This window comes from Lycorma delicatula, chromosome 5, assembly GCF_047948215.1.
Source record: "Lycorma delicatula isolate Av1 chromosome 5, ASM4794821v1, whole genome shotgun sequence".
Lineage (NCBI taxonomy): Eukaryota > Metazoa > Arthropoda > Insecta > Hemiptera > Fulgoridae > Lycorma > Lycorma delicatula.
In genome coordinates, this window is record NC_134459.1 from 11,202,281 (window position 1) to 11,225,553 (window position 23,273).

Consider the following 23,273-nt stretch of genomic DNA (forward strand, 5'->3'; position numbering starts at 1 on the left):
ACATACAGAGCGCTATATAACTTACCTAAAATGTGGTAGTTGTCTTTGTTTTGCGTTGAATATCTGGAACATCCCTCTTTAGCATCCAGTACTAATCTGTGAGCATTGTAGGACTTTACCGCCACTGGTACCTGATTTCCATGATGAAATTAGATGGTGGAAGCGTTTCCCGTTTTCGTCACTGACGGCATCGAGACTGTCAGGAAGAAACTCAGTAGTGAATCCAAGAAATGATTTTTTCAAGAATTTATTACACTCCATACCTTTGACTGTAATTATTCACCCAAAATGTCACGGTAGTGAGAGGATTTATTTTTTAGCACAACACTTTAAAATGACCTCGGCGTTGACTTTACGACTTGGTTTAACAGATTGTCTACCTCTAAACAAAGTTATTTGGGGATCCAAAAAACTTTCTTCCATGATTTTAGCGTCACCATCACGAGGAAATTTTTTCTTTTAAATAATAAAATCCAAACTATTTTTATCCATCGCCTTTCAAAGTTTTTGAAAAGTATAAATTTTATGGAGTAGAATTTCCGAGTTAATTAATGAGGGATGTACAACATTTTTTTGTCGAGGTGTAAGTGCTTCACGCTTTATACCATTTCTTCGTTAGCCCTGTCGTCCCATTAGATCTGTCTTGGCCCCGCTGTCCCACTTGCACAAAAAGCAAAAAAAAGTTGTAGCTTTTGGAAAATTTATTTATTTAAAATTTCTTCCATGTTAGTCGCATAAATTAACGGCATAGAAGGAAATTTGTTGCCATTGTAAAAAATAGCAGCCTTTAAATTAATTTTCAAAAAATCAATGACTAGTCTCCATTCTGTAAGTTATGTACATGATGAACTGCATCCATGATAGCGAGAATATTATTACAGTACATTACACTATTTTATTCAGAATATAAATCTTGGAACTCTTTCTGACGATTATTAAAGAAGCACACTTTATTTTCAATACGGAAAAAAGTCCATCCTTTCAATCAAAATCCCAAAAACTCTCCTTGTTTATTCCATAAGTTCCAAACCTGAACAGCGTCGTTTAATTCACCTTGAGTTATCAGGTGAGATTCACGGAAAGAGGATACCACTTCAAAAGTAGGATGATCTTGATCCTGATGACAAACTTTAGTGGCTACCTCGTATTCCGTTAGATGTGTTCCTGCTAAATTAATAAGACGTATAGGACGTTAACTAAGATGTGACGTATTCCTCGTATAAAATTAGATGTGTTGTTGGATGCGGTGCAGGTAAGTTCTCACCTTGAGACACTGACCTTATAGCAGACGGTAAATTCAAGCACTTATCTTATCATGTTCTTATCTTAATCCCCAACTTTACAACCAAAATGTATTTCATAACATTTTTTCACTAGAGGCGCCAAACTTCATCGTTACTATTTAACGTAGAATTCCCACACACGTAACAGAAGTAATCCGGATAATTTACGCACTTCTTTGGCATATTTATTCACTAATATTACAACAGGCCGGCCTCCGTGGTAGCGTCTCGGTCTTTCATCCGGAGGTCCCGGGTTCGAATTCCGGTCAGGCATGGATTTTCACAGACACTACAAATCATTCATCTCATCCTCTTTGAAGCAATACCTAAAGTTAGTCCCGACGGTAATAAAAAAAGAGTGAAACCACGTGCATACACGGTGAAATTAAAACAATTTCGAGTATTAATTGTACTTCTCAAAAAACTTCTCTGTGCTGACATATCAGAACCTGCAGTAAATGAATCACCATACTTTTGTAGTTATTGTCTTTGAGTCAGTACTCAGAGACAATAACTACAAAAAGTGTAAAACAGTTTTTACCCTTTTTTAGCTTCATTCTTTTATTATACGAGTATGTTGACACGATTCGGAACCACTGCGTTGTCAAAACTTATTGTACTGGTACTTTTAAATTTCTGTTAACCTTTATATTGAATAAAGGAAACAGATAAAATTAAAAAATATATTTAATCATTAATTACAAATAAACAAGGAAAAGGTCAGATAAGGTATGAAATCAAGTATAAAGATGGGCGTTGACTAAACGCTATATAAAGATTAACAGATACTTAAAAGTATCTGTATAATAAATTTCTGACAATGGAATGGTTCCGAAACGCGTAAACATAATAAAAGAATAGTCAACGCTCAACATAGAACAGCACTCAACATAGAAATTAGTCTTCTTAGCAGAAAAGATAATAGCAATTATTGTGTTAATAACAACAATTTCATATTTGTGAATTTGTTATATTTGTTAAAAATCATTTTAAATATTCTTTTATGTACATAAATTATCAAATAAAAATTCCGGGCGATGGCAAAATTTTTTGATTCCATTTTTGAATTCAGCGTAAAGACATATGAGCACAACAAAACCTCCATGTTCCAAAAACTGTGTTTATTAGTGATATAAATTTTCATGTTTTTATTAAGTAAATTATTAAAAATATATATGCAGTGAAATTTTTTTTACAAACTTACCATTTGCATAAAGCAACTGAAGGCGGTACTGGATGCCATTATTTGTTTTTTGCGCTTCTGTCTCCTGAAATGAAAAAAAAAAGTATATAGTTCCATTACAATGAAACAGTAATACAAAAGTTATTTGTTTTTCACAATAAACCTGACTTGTTTTTTCAAAATTTCGTAACGAAATTACTTAGATTTCTATAACACTAATAAAACTGTAATACTTTTATCTATGTATAGAATGCAGTTGCAAGAATATTTGTAAAATTATTACGTTTTACAATACTAATTTTTTTCAAAATGATATGATTTTGAGAATTAAAAGACAATTTTGTTTTCCGCAATGTTGTTAAAAACTACTTTTCCTAAAGTTTAGAACTTTAAATTATTTCCAGTTCTTTACACGTATCCATTGAAAAATTGATGCTCTAAATATAAAGTACGCTTTTTACGGCAATAAGCTATTAAAAACAGAAAGTAATAGGAACATAACTAAATAGAAACACTTACATAAATGTAGACTGTATTCAAGGTAAAGTGCCGAAACAAAATTCTCTTTTCTGGCCTTTCGCAAATGTTTCACAAAGTAGTGGTAATACCAAAAATATGGTACCTAAATTTTCTTCAATAGAGTGTGAAACATTGAAGTAAATTTTATACGAAGAAAAGTTTTCAAAAGATGGAAGATTGATTTTGAGATTTTTTTTTGTTTAACAAGTCGAGAAAGATAAAAATGTGAAAAACGAAAAAAAAACTTTTCTATAATACATTAAAAAAATTATTAAGCATCTACTACGTACATTTTTTTTCATATCTTTCAAAAACCACTGGTTAAAATCCGAAATTATTTTCAGTTGGTCGATAGATAAGTTTAGTTGAAGCCTGGTTTCAAATTAATTTTTCTCAAAACCTCTTAAAACTTTTAACCGTGGTTTCGTATATATTATTATCGAATTAGACAATTTAAAAATAAGATCTAATTCATCTCGTCAATTATATAATTTTATAAATTTATTAAGCTTTGAATTTTCTAAGACTTAGAAGAAATTAGAGTATGATATTTTTTCATGTAATCATACAATTAATAGCTTTTAGTTTCTGAAATATTACTGGATGTTAAAGATGAAAGGAAAAAACCCTACCTGGATTTGGTATATCCGATGGCTAATTGTATCTATAATTTGGTACTGAAGATATTGGAAATTTAATGAATTTTCTAGAAGTTCTAGGAGAATTCAAATCAGACTTCATTTTAAAAAGGACAGATCACCCCAACGTTTTTTTAAATACGAAAACAATTTTTCATAAAAAATTACAGTCTATTTTCTTATAATTTATGTACATATACCTAACAATTTTATCAACTGCTAAACACCTAAAAAAAAATATTTTTACATGCCATTCTAGATTTATTACTATTTCATATAGTATTTTTACAAACCCGTTGGATTTAAAAAAAAAAAAAATTAATGCAATAATATATTTAATACCAACTGTACCAGTAGACAAACTACATGATTTTATATTAAAAAGTTTTTTATATATTAAGATAAATAAGGGTCATTACATAACACACGTTTATAAACGCACATATAGATACATTTCTAACCAAGATTATTATTTCTCTTTGGAATTAAGATATCTTAAAATAATGTAGATACGGAATGGAAACCTTTTTTGACCGATTGAAATATTTATCCGTTAATCAAGCCTGCTGATCATTCTGAAACCCATTTGGACGTATGGTATACAACTATGGGGTATGACGAGCAAGAGTAACTTTGATGTTATACAACGCTTCCAGAATACGTTTTCGAGAATCATTATAGAGGCGCCTTGGTTTGTACGAAACTAAGAAATTCATATCTGGAATTGCCGTTGGTCCGGAATGAAATCAAGCGATTTGATTCTCATTACAAACAACGGCTAGGTAATCATGTTAAATATTTCCTGAATTTCATAAACAGTGAAGATATCCGGCGACTCAAACGTTGAAAGTTGGGCTGGAAACATTTATGGGCTGGAACCTTATTCCTTAAGTGATGAGCATCTTCTGTATGCCTGGTGAAGGGACTAAATTCCTTTGATAAGCAAATTATATTATTGTTTTGTTTTTATTTTCCTTTGTCCTTTAATATTATTGCGTTTATTTTTTGTTTGGGTTTTAGAAACTTTTGTACTTTTTATGAAGTGAATCTGTGCAAGTGCATTTATACAAATGAACTATTATCTTATATATTTATATCATCTTGTCTTATATGTATATATAAGACAAAAACAGACTTATATATAAGATATGAACTACTGTCTTATGTATGTATGTTTCATTGAGGGGATTCATTGGAAACCCCTCATCAAGCACAAGAATTTTGTAATTCTGTTTACTTATGGTTCTTTCTTAGAAAGAATTGTGATTTTTTTCTTCAGTCATTTGATTGATTTGATGTAACTCTCCAAGATTCCCTATCTAGTGATAGTCGTTTCATTTCGGTATTACATCCTACATCCCTAACAATTTGTTTTACATACTCCAAACGTTGCCTGCCTGCACAATTTTTTCCTTCTACCTGTCCCTCCAATATTCTGATAAAATTGCGATATAAAAAAAAAAAAAAAAAAAAATGTAATAAAAACACGAGTAAAATGTTGCTGTTTTGATAATTAAATATTTTTTATTTTTTCTTTCAGTAAAGTACAGGTTACAAATTGCACTAATGCGTTGAATGGATGAAAGCTTCAGCTCTCCTCACATTCTTAAATAACGCTGTAATTCTATGATAGGATAACGATTCTAAAAACAGCAAAACGATTAATTTTTTATTAATAAATCGCTCATTAAATAACGATTACAACAACTGCGATCTATTCCCATAGGGTAGATCGATTAATTATTAAGGTGAAATTGTAAGTTAGACGAGGTTGATTTGTTTACATTGATTTTTAATCGCTTGCGATTTAGATCATCCATTATATAGCGACCGAGATGGTGATGATAACGGTAACGTACGTGTAATGACACCTAACCCGCATACGCACAACGCACTGGTGCACAGAGTACAGTACGCTGTATCAACGTGATTGAAATGCATCGCATGTCACTGTTATGTTAAGCCTCTTCCATTACGCGTTACTCAATCAGTCGCATACGTCATCATCAAGGTTAATGTCGTCATATCGTGTCCTGCCGCGTCTTGTTTGCCAAACATCAGTTACAACAGCCAATATTGTGCCGTATCATGAGGGTTGTATTCTGATAGTTACAACACAACCACCAGTGACTTGTATATCGGCAGATATAAATTATGTAGGAATAGATAACATGAATTATGAATAGAACATTTTGATTAGGAGAAAAGATTGCGAAAGCATATGTTCATTTATTACTTAAACAAAAGTATAAAAAAAAGATTAAGTAGAATAATTATTTATTATTATTAATATATTTTTATCGCAATTCTAATGTAAATATGTTTTCATAATCAAACTCTAACAGATATACGCAACCACCCACATATACATGCAGGATTACAAAAAAATTATCACGTTAAGATAATTAAATTATGCGATCTATGAAACTGATAATCCTTTGTATTTCCTTAAAATGGCAATAGAAGTTCCTGCCGACTGTGAAATTTGGATAATGATAAATTGTTTTGGACTTTCAAACCAATAATACCGGCTAAAATTCATCGACAACTGTCGGTATTAATGAAATAAATATAAAAAATATATAATGTCTTTTATCAAAATGCAAGAAAAACATTATATTTAAGGAGGTATTGTCCTTAATTTGTTCTTCCGGACCACTAAGGATGACGTTTGCATAATAGTTTGGAACTTCTGTTTTCTGAATATTTTTCATTCCGTCGTTGTTTTTCTTTTTCGCTCCACTTTCTTCTTGTACTCCTCTTATCCTTGTTCTCTTTGATTAATATTTTAAACCGGTCTCTATTTAAACAGGTTTCAGTGGAAATTTTTAAAAGTTTATGATCGTATTCTACTTCTTCAAACCGGCTAGTTTTAATAGTTCTACTGTTATAGAAGTTAAATATGTGTTTTTTTAATCTGTTTTTCTCTTGTTTTGTATAAATGTCCGTAAAATTATTTCTCCGGATGGTAACTTTTTTTTTCTTTATTTTTATAAATTTCTGTTTCATTTTTTAGTTTATAAATTGCTTCTTCCTAATCGAGTCCGTATATATTTCTTAACATTTTTTTTCTGTTTTGAAAAGGTCTTTATCCGAAAAATTTTGCAATCACTCAGCGCCATATAATATCTCTGGAAGAATTGCTGTTTTGTGATGTCGGAGTTTAACAATATGCGAAAGTTATTTTTTATTATATAAATTTCCTGTTAATTTTAACTCCAACGCCATTTTCTGAATTCGCTCCTTTAGCGCTTCCTTTTCTAGAGCGTTTGGCATTATTACATCTTCGAGGTATTTAAATTTTAATAGGTTTGATTTCCTAATTTTTGAGAATTTTAGTGTTTGTAATTTACTTTTTTTTATCGTCGGAAAACCACTTTGTTTTTTCCAAAGAAATTTGTAAGCCTATTTTATTAGCACATTCGCTTAATTTCTGGACTTTAATTCGTCCGTGTCTTTTGCAAATATTGCGATATTTTCTACGAAGGCCAATAAGCTTCTGTTAATAAATTTGTTTTTAATTTCGTTTTTCGAGTTCTTTCTTCCGTTCTCAATTACTTTTTCAAGAGTGCAGTTAAAGAGAGTCGGTGAAAGTCCGTCTCCTTATCTGACGTCTGTTTTTATTTCAAACTGTTCAGAAAGAACACCGAGAAATGTCTTTTTACATAAACGTAAAAAGGATATTAACGATGCAATAAAAATAAATTCGTCCATTTACCACCTCGAATTTCAGACTTTTCCAGGTTTTTCTAAAGCATTTCTTGATAAAATGTATCATAAACATTTTAACTATAAGATTTTTTCGTCGGGCACCATAAATATTAATCTTAGACGTAAGTGACTGTCGGTTATAAAAAATGTCGCCCTGATTTATGCGTTTTCGGTAAAATTAAGCCAGACTAATTCTTTGGATTTAAATTAAGATGTAAATTTAATGATTTTTATGAAATCTGATATGAAAATTGAAAAAAATAAGTCCCAGAACTGTATTTTTAGTAGAGAGTCGAAAAATCTGAGGTCAAAAACACACTATATTATGTTTGTCTTAAAGTAACTTTATTAATCGGGTAATAAAACATAAAAGTTTTAAACACAATTTTTAGAAAATTTTATTTTGAAAAAATGGTATGAATAAAGTCCACAGAAATTAAATACAAACGTAAGAACTACGAAGTTTATTAAAAACAAGATATATCAAAATGCGGCAGATTTTAACCAGATATTAAACGAAACAAAATTTTCAATTTTGGTTTCAAGAATTACGGTTTGGCTTAATTTTATATAAGGCACAGAAATCAGGGTGAACTCTTTCGCCAACCGACACTCGCTAACGAAGCGTTTTCAAATCTATGTTTATATAAACTTTCTTCTTTATTTTTACCAGCAGTACGTGTCCTGAAAGTTTTTTACATTCTTTGGGAATCGGTTTGTGTATCGGGAACGAAAGTATAATTTTATTAACAGTAAATGTTAAAAATAAGCTTATTATTTATTTATATTTAAAATTTAGTTATTTTTTTATTTAGATAAAATTTAGGGTTAAATCTTTGTTCAATTTAAATTTATAGAAAGGGGTTGGTCGGTGGTTTATGTCATTTATATGAATCTATTTTATTACATATTTTTTTCTGAAAGTTTACTGATCCCTAAAAAAGAATTAGCCATGAAGGTAAAAACTTTATATTTTTTTAAAAATAAATATTTATTTTTACAAACATATTTATTACGTTATAATTTCATTACAAAATGGAACAGATTAAAAAGAAAATCTTGCGCAAGCTCATAAATATAGGTTAGTAAATCTGAAATTATTATTTTATCCAGCGTGTGACATAAATATGACTACTTTATTTGAAAAAAAATTAAAAATGAAATATTCGAATAAAATTATAAGATTTTTTTCAAATAGATAAATAATTTTGTATAAAACAGCAATAAATATAAAAAAACTTAATATTTATAACATCATATATGATGTATTGAAACGCAAAAAAGGGAGAAAAGAATAAAGTTAAAAAAGTAGAACTAAGTAAAGAGAGAGTGGAAAAGCTATAAAAAAGTTTTTTATACCATTTATGCCATGATAATCATTTTTAGGGAAGAAAATAGAGTGTTATCACATAAATGTATTTGAAAAACTTTCTGAAGAATAAAGAAAAAAAGTAAAAATAAAGAATAAAAGACGAATAACGTGTGAGATAGTTTTTAAGATATTTTATTCTAAGAAAAAGAATTCTTTATTTCATTTAACGGATTACTCAAGCAGTGAATGCCATCTCTTGTTTTCTGTGCCGCAGAAGTCTTAGTCGTTATTAGAAGGCGGTGATAACTCCTAAAGTTACTTATGATAAATGTCCTTTTCTTCATAACGCTTCATTCTCTGAAAGAGTAATACCGTTAGAGGGAGATACGAGTTTTTGAAAGAGAGGTTACCGCAAAATTACCCAAAATTTGACTCGCTTTCTCGGTTTGAAGGTAAAACAGAGGAAGAGGAGTATTAACGTATACGTATAACTCTTTAGAAAAGACTGCGTACATTTGCATAGACATAACAAGCACGCCACACCTCTACCTCCCCTACGACCGTACCTCTACCAGACAGAGAACCAGAGATATGAACACCGCAGGAGATGAATGGGCTTCCTAAACACTGCGATATGCATCAAAACTTGTGTGTATGCGTTCGTGTGTGTATGTGTGTATGCGATATATGTTAGCGTGAACTTACGTATGCGTATATGAGCTCTCTCAAACAAGGAACGTATTCCAACAGACACAATAAAATATGTTGCTCCTAAAATCGTTTATCCCGGTGTTGTCTGACGCTTACTCTTCTCAAAATTTTTCTCTCTGTAATTCATTCTTTAATACGTATACGGGTGCGATTTGATATGCGTGAAGTTTTAACTTCATTTGATGTCGAAAGAAATCGACTTTAAGATCAATAATCTAAATAATTCCGTCAGTAATATTTTTTTACAAATAACTAAACTTGTACGTACAGATTGTATCACCGAGTGCTTTAAAAAATTCCTTCTAACGAAGATAACTAAAAACAATAAACAAAATTTATGAAAAATAGATTCGTTTTCACGGTATCCAGTCTTAGCACAGATTTATCCAAAATTGTATCTTAAAAATCCATATCAAATCGTAAACATCGGGATAAATATTACGGAAAAAATTATGATTCTACAGAGTGGCGCACAATAAGTTAACAAATCTGAATTTTGGATTACATATTTATTTTTAAATTTAATATGAATACAACTTTAAATACAACATACAGTGTTTGGGTAATATTATTTTTACACAATACTGCATGACATGTTCAATATTCGCTTACAACCTCTTCAAGGAAACTGTGCTCATTTCTGAAGACTCGGCGACACAAGTCCTATTGAATCTCTACAAAGAACTCAACTATCCGCGCACGCATTTCCATAAGATTTACAGGGTCTTAACGAGAAAGGTTTCTATTTTAAATATCTCCACTGAAAAAAGTCAGAAGGATTTAAATCTGGGTTCAGATGGCCAAAAGAAACCTCCATTATGGCGGCCCGGATACCGATTTGAAATTACGCAATTACCAAAAACACAACATTACCGGTGTTAGGAGTTGCACCGTCTTATATAAACCGATGAGTATCTATAGGCGATTCGCTGGTGCGCAGTTAGATACAAAATCATGCCTTAACATATCCAAATAGTGTTGAGAATTAACGGTATCGTCGAAAGACAATCCATGACCCGATAAAGCTGCCCAAACGTTTACTGTAGGCCCGCGTTGCTGTTTTTCATGCACGGTTTGTGATTCTGCTGTCGCTCAAAACCGGACATTTTGTTTGTTAATAGTCCCATCAATATGAAAATAAACCGCGTCTGAAAACAATTTGTTGAACACAACATCATCTTTCTCTTCCGTTAAATCTGCGAACTCCAATCGTTTTTGCTTGAAAGGTTGTACAGGACATCTCAATTCCCTTCCAAGGGAGAAGAACACCCGCCCCGTGATATGTCTGGTTGCGTCATCGTTCCCTCCGTTCCTAGCCTGAGCGGCTTAATCGGAGAACATCTTCTTGCCCTCAAACTGATCACGTTCTACAGTCATCAGTCGGCCTCGTGAGATGCGACTGATGCAAACGCCTCGAAAAACATTCACATCAGTAAATTCCGCCCTAGTCAAATTTTGCCTTCTAAGAAGACATCAAACACCTAACTCTACCACGTAGCTCTCAGGAAATGCTTAACTAACAGCCTACCTGCAGAAGATCAAAGATTCCGTGCGCCTAACTCTATTACCTTCTACCACCATCTAAACCGTATCAACCCACTTTACCATACGATTATTGCAGTAGGTTGGGCAGGACATCCCACCTAGGCGGAAGACACCCGCCTTGTGACGCTTTCGGTCGCCACAACCCCCCCCCCCCCGTTCCTAGCCATGATGGGCTTTAACGGGTGAAAGGTTATACAAGACAGTCAGTTTGTATGGAAGTTGCTTGAGATCACTGTAACATTCTTTGTACTGTAAGACGAGGTATTCCCAATTTTTGTAACGGTGGCAGTGTAAAATTTCCCAGACTACGTTGCACGGCAACTCCAAGTAGTTCGATATTTTCCAGGGAATGAACGAGAGTTTCGTTAAGTCGTTTCTCTTCTTATATGCCGCCTTCTTCCTCAAATTTATAGTTTAAATCGACAATGATGTTTCTTGTTGGAACTCATCGAGTGTTAAAATGGCTTGAAATTGTCGCTGAGTCATTGATACACTTTTTGATCAGCATAAAAAATACAAATTTAGCTCGCTGTGAATTATACAAACGTCCGTGATTGGCTATAGCTCAACAATAATTGATGTGTTGGGGAATCAGAAGCGAATACAAAGATTAGGAGACATCTACCGGTATTTCCAAGAAATAGCGATTACTCATATACAATAAGAAACATCACGTAAAACCATTTATTTATAATAGACTTTATAATGTGTCAACTTATCGTGCGCCATTCTATAGATTCAATTTTTATCAACAATTTCCAGAAGTAATCCGAAGTCTACGATTATATAATCAGTTCTTCAAAAAATTACCGAAAACAAAGGATCTTAAAGATATACTATATTTCTATCCAAAAATTGTAAAGATTTAACAAAAAATAATTAATTTTACCGTTTATAAACAGTATACAGAACCATATTTTGAATACATACGGCTAAAAGTGTTAAATTTGAACGATTTGCAGAAAAAAATTTTCAAAGAAAAAAGTTTGCATTTATATATTACTATTTATGTAAAAATTCCATCATCCATAACAGATTTTTTTTTCACGTTAAATAAAACATTACAATACACAGATCTTTAATAACTAGTTCTTTTGCCTACCTACACATCCTTCTAAAATTTAATTTTAAATTTTAGTGCTATTTGTAAAATTTTACTTCGAATTTAGGAGTGGGGGATATTCAACATTATTTCTAAATAGTTTTTGCCTTATATTAATATTTTATAAAACGCGTAAACCAAATAAAGTTAATTTTGGCACATACATTTTGTCAAATATATACCCCACCCTTGGCCTAATGTTTTACCCCGTCAGAAAAGAAGCATCAGGATACCCAAATATTCTTTTGAAATAAACTACAATTTTTTATCCTTCTTAAATACCATTCCATCAAATGCGGCCAATTTATTTCAATAAATTACTATTCCGATAAATAAACTTTTAAGCTCAAAAAATGACGGAGGCGATATGGGTCCAGTACTTAAAATATTAATATTTTTTAAACTTTAATTTTTATTATTGAAATCCAATTGTACCTCGTATTAACGTATATGACAGAATTTTTTTTAAGGGGTCCCATGGAACTCAACTTAAGAATTAAAATTTTTTTTAATTCTTAAATAAAAAACATTTTTTAAAGTCATGAACATTTAAACAAATGTTACATGAAGTAGCCGTCAAGTAAGGGGATTAAATCTGACCAATATTCTTTTACTAAAAATTTTGATTTTTTTTTTAAATTATTGTCTAAATACAGTATAATTTTGATGACAGATAGTCATTTTAGGAGAGGAGCACATATACAAGTACAGTAGGCCAATAATTTTTAACCCAGATTTTTTTTTCAATATACTCGTATTTCTAATACTGTATATTTTTTTATAAACTTAAAACGTTATTGATTAACAGGGTCAAATCGGACCCAAATCTTACTCTAAATATTGAATTAAGTCATTAATATTTAATTCCCTATAGCGTACAGTATTTAATAGAAAAATCTATCATTGTAAAGCCGGGAAAGTTATGCGACCCTTTTTTCAATTCCTTTTCTTGATTCTTCTAATAAATATATATTTGTAAATCATATTTATCTATTAGTACGCATCGATTTTAATAAAATGTTTATTTAATAGCTGGTACTCCTGTGACCCCATTTATGTGGTATTTTTTTTCTTTGTTACACTGTTTTATTTACAATCAATTTCCCAAATAACGAAACCATAAGTAAATCATGTGAACTATTAATGACGTGAAACAGAGGTATCCAGTGATACCTCCCAAGACAATATAATAAGAGTCTGAACAAAGCATAATAAAATTAAAATTACAACGAATAAAATATAACTAAAAATGCACACAAAGTCGGTAACAAAGTACACAAAACAAGTAATGAAACAGAGCAAAAAGTATAAATAGTCAACACAATATTCACCACACAACAGTCTCTATATCCAATATATGCAACCTCAGTGTTATTCAATAGGTTAACAGCCAGATGGTTTTCACGCGTGTTAAGCTTAAGTACACACTTTGAACTTAGCCGGTGACTTTCTTCGCGAATAAATGGCATCCTTAGGTAATCGTGGAACTCCTTGTACTTCGCAAACCGCGGCATCTCTTCAGCAGTTTGTTCTGGAACCTTTGGATCATGTCGATATTGCTAATTTATGCGGTAATTATTTACTTTAACGTAATAAATTTTATTTTTATGACCGATGCAGATTTTATCAAACGCTCTGAAAATTTTTAAATATTTTATTTTATCGAACAACAAATTTTTACAACAAATTTTTACTTTCTTTCTGGCCACTACGGATGGCGTTTACATAGTTTTGACTTCTTTATATTTTCCCAAAAGGTTTTCATTTTTTTTCTCTATGGTTGTCTCCTTTCTTCCGTCCATCTAATCAGGTTTCTTTTTCTAGAAACAGATTTTCGAATCATTTTTCTAGATTTATCTTTGTCTACACAGATCTATAGAAATGTTTAATGTTTTTAGATCTATTTCTAAAATTTCTTTAAACCGGTAGTAGCTCTGCTTATTTAGAAATTAAATATTTATTTTGTCAATCTTTTTTTGCTCGTTTTGCATAAATGTCCATAAAATTGTAATCTTCTTTTCCGGGTTAAGTCCCCTATTTTTCCGTATATTTGTTATTTTTTTTCACTTTTAAATTTGCAAATTCCATTTTCATATTTTGGTTCTAATTTTTTTCAAATTTTTTCCCTACTTTTGCTAATTTCTTGATCTGAAAAACAGCAAACCTTCTGCTCTATCCCATGCAGTGCTTGTGGTAGGACTACAGTTTTATATTGACTCAATTTAGAGTTAAATGGATTTTAAATTGTAATTTTTTATAAAATTTTATTTTATTCAAAAAAAGAAAAGAAATATAACTGCGCGAAAATCCCTAGTTGACGAAGAATTTTGAATTTTATAAAAAAACCTTCGTAATTAATCAATACTATTTACATTACATCTAAATTTTATAATATGTATATATGTATTAATATTTGAACACCGATAATTGTATAAATTAAAGCACATAAATTATTTGAAAGAATAAATAAAATAATACATCATTTGTAAATTAATCACAAGTAATAATTAAAAATTATCATTTGGGATTTGAAGGGAAATAATTCATTGCAATCAAAAATACATTTATTCTTTTTTTTAACAGAAAATTATTTTTATAAATTTACTGTATTTAATCAGGTATAAAATGCAAATAATATTTAATAAACCGAACTCATTTCCACAGAGATATAATTTGATAAATATATACAATTTAATTATTATTTCATTTAACCACGAAACATGTATTTTAATTAATTTAATGCAATTATATATATATATATATATATATATATATATATATATATATATATATATATATAAATTTTAAAAACTGGAGAAATTAAAAAAAAAATCATTTATTTTGAATTTACATTACCTTAAAATAACATTGTTCTTAGCTGTTCCCGTACTAAATTAACCATTTATAAAATAATACCTTAATTTAACTTCTATGACTAAAAACAAACTCTAGTAAAATTAAATAAAAAATATTCCTGTAAGTACCTACACATTTACCAGAGAGTTTCCGTAGAATTAGAAAATAGCCTATTGTAATTTATGTTTATTAAAAAAATTCTCTACAAATTCTTAAAATGTATTAGGTAATTTTATATTTAAAATCTAATTTTCGACTCTACATAAGTGATTTTCAAATTCGGTATTATAACTTCGGTGTGGATACCGGAAACCTCATTCGGCTGATCTTAGGAATGTCGGATGACAAACGGATAGATCAGCGTATTATCAGTAGATTTATTTGAAATTAAAATATTTTTACTTAACTTTTTTGATAATTTTAATAAGTAAATCAAATTATATCAAAAAATAACTTAAAATTAATTTATAAACACCTCTACCAATAAAAAGTTTTTTTTAAACGAAACAAGTTTTTCATATGCCAAATACATATTAAACATTTTTTTAAGATTATAGAAGAAAACTGATTAGCATTTATTTGCGAGAATTTGTAATCATCAATTCAATAATTACGTTCATAACTGCTACAATTAATCACCTACCTTAAACCATACGACACTGAACGTCTGGTTTAAATAGCAGTGCTATAGAAATCATAGTTACTTGTCGTGTGGTGAAGTTAAACATATTGTAAAAGAAATTAAATAAACTAGCGAGTTATATTTAAAAATTAGTGTAACTTAATGCCATAATAATAATAATAATATCATTATTAATATTGTAATAATTAATTTACTAACAAAACATAACATTCTGTTATAATTAAAAAGATAAACAGTTCTGTATCGAAAAACAGTTGCACTAGGGAAAGGAACAGACTTAATGTTTTGTTAAGTCACGTGTCGTATCCTTTGTCTGGTTATATAGTCTGTCTATAGTATAGTCAGCCATAATAATACAACAGGGTCGGTCGGCACAATTATCTGCCCGGAGCAGTATAATCTATTGGATAACGCAAGGGTATAATTGCCCCCGGAATGGAGATCAATAAGCGCGTGTTCACAAGTTGAGTCGAGTTAACTTCGCTATTACATTCTAACACTCTCTTTCGCAGTCACTCATTCACTCTATCTGGCTATTTATCGTTACATCCTTATTTATTATATAACCGATTCAGTCAAATATCTAAATCGTTACCTTCGCTGTTTATATAACCGGAATACAATAAAAATTAAGTTTTTTTACTATACACTACATTGTAGCTATGTTTTTTGGCAAATATTAATGAGAAAATAACTCTACATATTATTAAAAATTATTGTTGGATTAAATAATGGATAAAAAAGCAGAAAAACAGAGAAATATATGAAAAGACAATATATAAAAAAAAATTGATAAAATTTATCATTTACGTTAAAAAAGAACGAAAGAAATGGTAAAAAACATAATTTAGATTCCTCTTTACATTTACATAGAGCATATACCGAATTTGTTTGAAACGTCTATTGAATGTATAAAATTAAAATAGAAGTATGGATTTGTAAACTAACTCCTAAATGAGTAAACAATATTCGACAATTGGTAAACTAACTTCTTATCTAACTTGTTGAGACTGACTTGTGACTCCTATCAGTTCACGTACAACCATTATGGTTGTGAGATTTAATACAGAGTTATACTGTAAATAAGCTTAAAAAATGAAATAATATCAATGCTCTTTTAAGAAAAAAAAAAATCATTTAATAAAATTACCAACTGAAATCTACATATACAACCCGAATTGAATTCAAACTAAAACACTTAGGAACGTTGTACAGATAATTCTTTCACCTGATAGATTTCAGAGATTAACTATTACCGTTCCTACTTTGCGCTGCGATAAGTATATGGTACATCCGAACAATTTTCAATAACAATTCTGCTATCGGCACATCTTTCTATTATTCCATCCCGCAGGATAGTCGATAACAATTTACTGCCGGTTTGAATGTACTGCTTTCTAGATTTCGGGTTAAGATCCACCGGGTTGGTCTAATGGTGAACGCGTCTTCCCAAATCAGCTGATTTGGAAGTCAAGAGTTCCATTTTCAAGTCCTAGTAAAGGCAGTTACTTTTATACGGATTTAAATACTAGATCGTGGATACCGGTGATCTCTTTGGTGGTTGAGTTTTAATTAACCACACATCTCACAAATGGTCGACCTGAGATCGTACAAGACTACATTTCATTTACATTCATACATATCATCCTCTGGAGTAATATCTGAACGGTAATTCCCGGAGACTAAACAGAAAGATTGCGGGTTAAGATATTAAGATTTCCTAATCTAGACTTTATAAATTATTTTTAGATCTTTTATTATTAGTTTAATTTGCGTTTATGTTTTACAGAGAAGTAAAAAATATTCTAAATCGAATAAATGAAATATATACACGTAAGAGCATCTTAAATAATAAAAATATTATTAATTCTTTTCATTCAAGAACGATACATTCACTTCAAAATTCCATTATTATTTTAATAAAATAACAATTAAATATTAATTATTAAAATAACAATTATTAAAATATTATTTTAATAATTTATAATTGTGAATTAACATATATTTTCGAGAGGTATATTAACTCGGTATATTCGAATTATTTTTCAATATACAGAAATGCAAGATGTACAGCATCTATCTAGTTTAAAACGAAGTAAGACTTATTTAGAACAGAATGAAACAAGGATGTAATTTGTCCCCGTTTCCTATTAACATCTATAAGAAATAAACCTCTATAAATTAATCTGTAGAAGAAATAAAGGAGTTGAAACAGTAAAAAGAGTTAAAAGTAAAGAAAAATCAAAAAGTAGGAAACAAAGGTATTAGATGATATTGTTTTTTTTAGCGAAATCGAAATAAAAATAAGGTACAAATAGTATTTTAAAAAAGCATGGATTCATTGTTCGAAGAGAGATATAGTTTGAAAATAAATTAACATTTTATTATATAGGTTAAACTTAACATATTTGCTTAAGTAAAATTTCCTCTAAATCTAACACCCCCTTCAATAAAAGTTAAAATAAGCAAAAGAAGATTTTCAAAAACCTTCTCTGCATTTTAGGTCCGGGATCTATAATTTAAAAAAAACGTAAACATGTCTTGATAGTTTTATATATATGAAATATAAACTTTCAAAGAATTTTTGAAAGATATTTAAACAGAAGGAAGATAGAGCAAAAGGGTGAGGGTTGATTTACAAAAAAAAGTTTTTTGAAATATTTACATATGCATTATAAGTAATAATTTTCTTTAATAATGTTTTCTCTAAAATATCTCTGAAGAAAATCGAAATTGGTTTTCCCCCCACCTCCTAAATGAATTTTGAAAACTTAATATGATAGATGTTATTGATCAAGTTTTTTCTAAATGTGCTTCAAATTTGGCGTAAAAGTAAAAATATTTGAGTCAAAATTGAAGAAACTCGTTTCGGACAATCCTAAGATACAACACCAAAAGCAGTATGATACACATACATAATTTTTTTTTGTCTAAATTTGTAAAAACTTCGATACCCCATTTTTGATGTGATCACCATACTTTCCCCTTTAATACAGTTCTTCGAGCTACAGTCGCCGGTAAAAGTAAAAGAGTGTTACAAGATGTTAAAAATAAGACATTATGAAAACGAATAAGAGATAAGAGAGATTAGCAGATACAAACACTACCGGTTGGTTGCCGAATATCCGTAAATCTAAATATTCAAATTTACCGTTTAGGTAATAGAAAGGAGTTTAAAGAGTAATTTAGGATGGAAGATTTAGTAACAAAGAACACAAATTAATGGAGAAAAGCATCAAATCAGTCGAATGACATTTAAAAAAACAAAAAAAAAAACATGAAAAATCGCTAATACATCTACTAATTTTTTATTTATTTTTCTAATGTTTACGTTGCAATCTGTTCTACTAGTGAATAATAAGCAACCCCTTCACGGCCCAATAAGATGAGGATGATATGAATGACGTGTAAATGAAGTGTAGCCTTGTACAGACTCAGGCCGACCATTCCTGAGACATGTGATTAATTGCAACCCAACCAACATAATAGTCCGGTATCCACCGTCTAGTATTCAGATCCGTATAAAAGCAACTAACCTTTACTAGGATTTGAACCTCAAAACATTCGACTTCGAAAATCAGCTGTTAAAAAATCTATTTGCAAAAACAATTTAAAACCACTAACGATCTCAAAATTGATGTTTAAACTTCTATAAGAGTAGTTAGTTAATTGTTCATCATTTTACAATAATAGCCGCTTTAGTTATTAAAAGAAAAAAGTTATATCTCAAGCAGTAAATAACATAAATAATTTATAATTAAGTAAATAGTAGTACACAGATAAATAATTAAACCGTTATTTTGAATAAAATTATTTTTTCCAGTACATTTTAAAATTTAAATGGCAAAACAAGGATTTTAATTATCAAATAAAATAGTTTATGTAATAATTTATAAAAAATTAAATTAAATCTAGCATTTATTCTTCAAAATCAATCTAAGGCTAAATTATTTATTTTCATTTTTAAATAGTTAAGTTTTGTAGAAAAATTTATGTTTTAATAAATCATAATTAAGCATATATACACGCGCAGTATAAAACCCAATGTCATTATTCATAATGTAAGTATTTGGAATTTTTTTAATAGATATACGTAAGTGTACTTTATACGAATGAAAATGATAAGATATATGAAGGAAGTGATGTTATTTATAGTAGAATATTGTAAGATGAAATCGGTTGATTGGATATATTTTTTGTCTCAAGGAAGTCTGAAAACAGTACTAGAAAAGAGAGACAAAAAGTCAGAAATTCTAAAAGAGGATCTAAGTTGAAATATACTTATTGATTTTATTTCAAACCATTATAAAACTTTGGTGAAGTGAATACAACACACACACACACACACACACATATATATATATATATATATATATATATATATACCAAATAGGAAATTAAAAAATAATTAAAATAATAATATTTAATTAGGTATAGAATGTGTGTACGTTAAGAACCGCAACAGGAGATAAATCACAATTCACTTAAAAAATGATTGCTATTCTCCAGAATACCAAACATCGCAGTGCTTAACTTTCCATGCAGGCTCTAAAGGTATTTCGACGTCTGAGGAGACAAAATATTTTGATAATGAAATTATCCTTATTACTCGTAAAAAATTAATTTAAAAATTCTAAAGTAGCACCAAGAAATAACAAATAAGTATAGTGAATTAGGAGTTACAAAAATAAAAAATTAATATTATACAGTAATTGATTATGAATATGAAATTTCAAAAGTCTTCAATTTTGTGCACTTTACGTAGTTTGGATCCTGAAGGCAGCTGTGTCCCTTGTTCGTGTATAAAAATACTTGTATATGATTTTTTGTTACTTTATTTTGATCACGCTAAGCCATGATGTGACATTCTTAATAACAAAATAGCGGAGGAGTCAGTATGGAATAGCCATTACCGTTAAAATAAAATATTTTATCGGAGTGGCGCATATGGTTATCGCATGCCTTTTCATGTGGGTGGTAGACAGCTCGAGGCACGGCGGACTACTTTATCCAGTAATTAAATAATCGTAATATTCGTTATTTAACTCTACGGAAAGCTGTGTAGTTCCTTTCTATACCAAAAGAAAAATGAATTTCATGTTCCAACCTTTTAGATATTTTCGAACTATGAGTAACTCAGGTTACTCAAACGGTCGTATTTTAGAAACAGTATATTTTTAAGAACGAAGACAATTTCCTCCAGAACTGTCCTGATCGACAAAACGTAAATTTTAACTGGATTAACTAGAACATTGAACGACAAATTCGTTGCAAATAATTGTGTTCGAGTTCAAAATAAATTGAATTTATGAAGACAGAATAAAAAACGTTTATTAAGATAAAATACCGTTAATAAATTATAAAAAAAATATTGTATAATCACAATAAAAGTCCCGATCATTGTAATAGAATGGTAGTCTTTTAGCCTTTATTCTGGAAGGCCCCGTGTTCGAAATCCCGTGGGACATAGCATCGTTCGTATGATATAAAATTTCCATTCCTTTGCGTAGGATTCTACATCAGATGTAAAAATAATAACTGAAAAAAAAAATCATAAAGCAATATTCTAATCTTTAATCAAATTACATAATTATAAAGTTATGTAATTAAAGTGTTTTAATTACATTTTATTTTATTTTTTAAATTACCATAAAATTTTCCAGTTGATCTTCAATGATTACAAATGAGGTTTCAGATCAGTATTTAATGAGCTCATATAAATAATTTTGGTTTAACATAAAAAATGTTAAAGGAAATCAAGGACATAGGTTTAGTTTGCGTAAATAGCATTTTTACAGCTATAGCGACCTACTTTCCTATAGCTATAACGGGAAATTATATGGGCCGATAAAAAAAATTGTTTTTATTTAAATTTTAAGCCTTAAAAACACATCTATATAAACTTTAAAAAAAGATTTAAATAAATTGTGACTAATCTGCGAAAAAAGTTTTATTCTAATGCTCTCAAGACCAACAAATTGGTTTTTGTCAAACGAACTTTTCTGCGTGTGTACGTAGCTTTGTATGATGATCTGTATTTGATCTTATAACTCTGGATACCAATAACCGATTTTCTTCAAACTCGGTAGACAGATACTACCTCTTATGGAGAGAATTTGTTAGATTTTTGAAAAAATTGGAAAAAGGGGTAGGATTGTTTTGGCCGAAATAAAATTTCAAATCTTTACTGGGACACTTTATATAGAAATATTTTCTTACAGAAGTTGAAGTTTTTTATTACGATTGCAAATTAACAAAAAGTTTTATTTAATATTCACCCCTTCCGCAAAAAATGACTGCTGATATCCTCATTTCTTAGCTACATCTTGCTTCAGAAAAGGAGTTAAAGGGTGTTTTTTGCATCTGTATTTTCTACATCAGTAGGCCTTCAAACCAACAGAAAAACGTTTTTCTCGTTCCCTCCAGTAGTCCGTGGTAATCAAAAATATTTCTTAAAATTTAATTAAATCCTTCTCGCAAGTTACCATTGCAATTAAAATGAAAAAATCTTAATCTTTTGATAGCCCTTACTTTTAATATTCCTTGAAAAAAAATAGCCAAAAATGTTCATTCCTTCCTATAAAATTCCAACTTCGTTTATTTAGAATTATGGGTGATTTTGAAACTATTTAATTTTTTTTTTTTAATTTTATTATTACCTCTTGGAAATTAATTTTATTCGAATTCTTTGAACATTTTTTATATACGGAACCCTCTAAACCTTTTTTTAAATTGAAAATTTATTTTTGATTTCGTTTTTAATTTATTTAAGATAAATTTTATTGAACATGTTAATCATTAAAAAAATATCCCTGACGCTTAAGCCCCTAAGTAGCTTAAATTATTGAAGTAGAAAAACCAATTTTTTAATTTGATCGGCGTAGCCGGGAAAATTGTGCAGCAAAACATGTCGATAATAAATATGCAATTAATTGCTGGCTTTTTTTCTGTTATGTCGTTTGAAAATTACATAAATTTTAATCTTTTTTATATCGGTTAATTTTAATAATTTATAGAGCTAATTAAAAAATAAAACAGGACTAAAAAGAAGGTGGACAGTAAAAATGAACGTAAAATTCAGAAGGGTAGATCATACAACTTAATTAAAAAACCACGTAGAAATGTTTTTACGTAAGTCTTTAAACAACACTAAATTACAAAATAGAAGAAGGCGTTTAATATATTCTAATTTAACGTCAATGTTACATTGTACAATTTATTGGTTGGGTAAGGAGTAAAAACTAGCTATAATCTAACGATACGAAACGATCACGATTCAATATGACTATTATACTAATATCACTTCTATAATTATGTAACGACCAGTGACATGTAATAACCATTATTATATATAGTCTTTTCCTTTCTTTTTTTTGTAACCATGCCTAACCGGGATTCGAACCCCAGACCTCCGGATGAGGCCGAGACGCTACTACTTGTGCCACGAAAGCTGGTATATAAAATGTCGTTGAGTTCAATTAACTGCACTCTCACAGTAGTGGACTGTTTGAGATTGTTAAATACAGATTGTAACCCAGATTACAGTGTATTATGAGGCTGTATAATCTTTATTAAACTTACCAACATAAATTTAACATAGGATTAAAGGAAAAAAGTTAAATTTAAGTATTAACTTAAATAAATTTAAATTAATTAAATTGATATCTATACATAAAAATAATTATATATAAAATATAAATAATTATATTCTATTTATAAAATAGAATATATATTTATAAAAAAAAAAAATTGTAAATTTTTTTATAAAAC

General features: G+C 29.5%; 1 protein-coding gene across 1 annotated transcript in view; it reads right to left on the reverse strand.

The window, feature by feature from the left end:
* The window catches only part of kn (EBF transcription factor knot), a 383,752-nt gene that overhangs the window by 305,495 nt on the left and 54,984 nt on the right, over positions 1-23,273 (reverse strand). Inside the window, exon 3 of the mRNA XM_075365598.1 lies at positions 2,488-2,551. Within this exon, the coding sequence (XP_075221713.1) occupies positions 2,488-2,551 (64 nt within the window). The remainder of the gene's footprint in view (positions 1-2,487; positions 2,552-23,273) is intronic.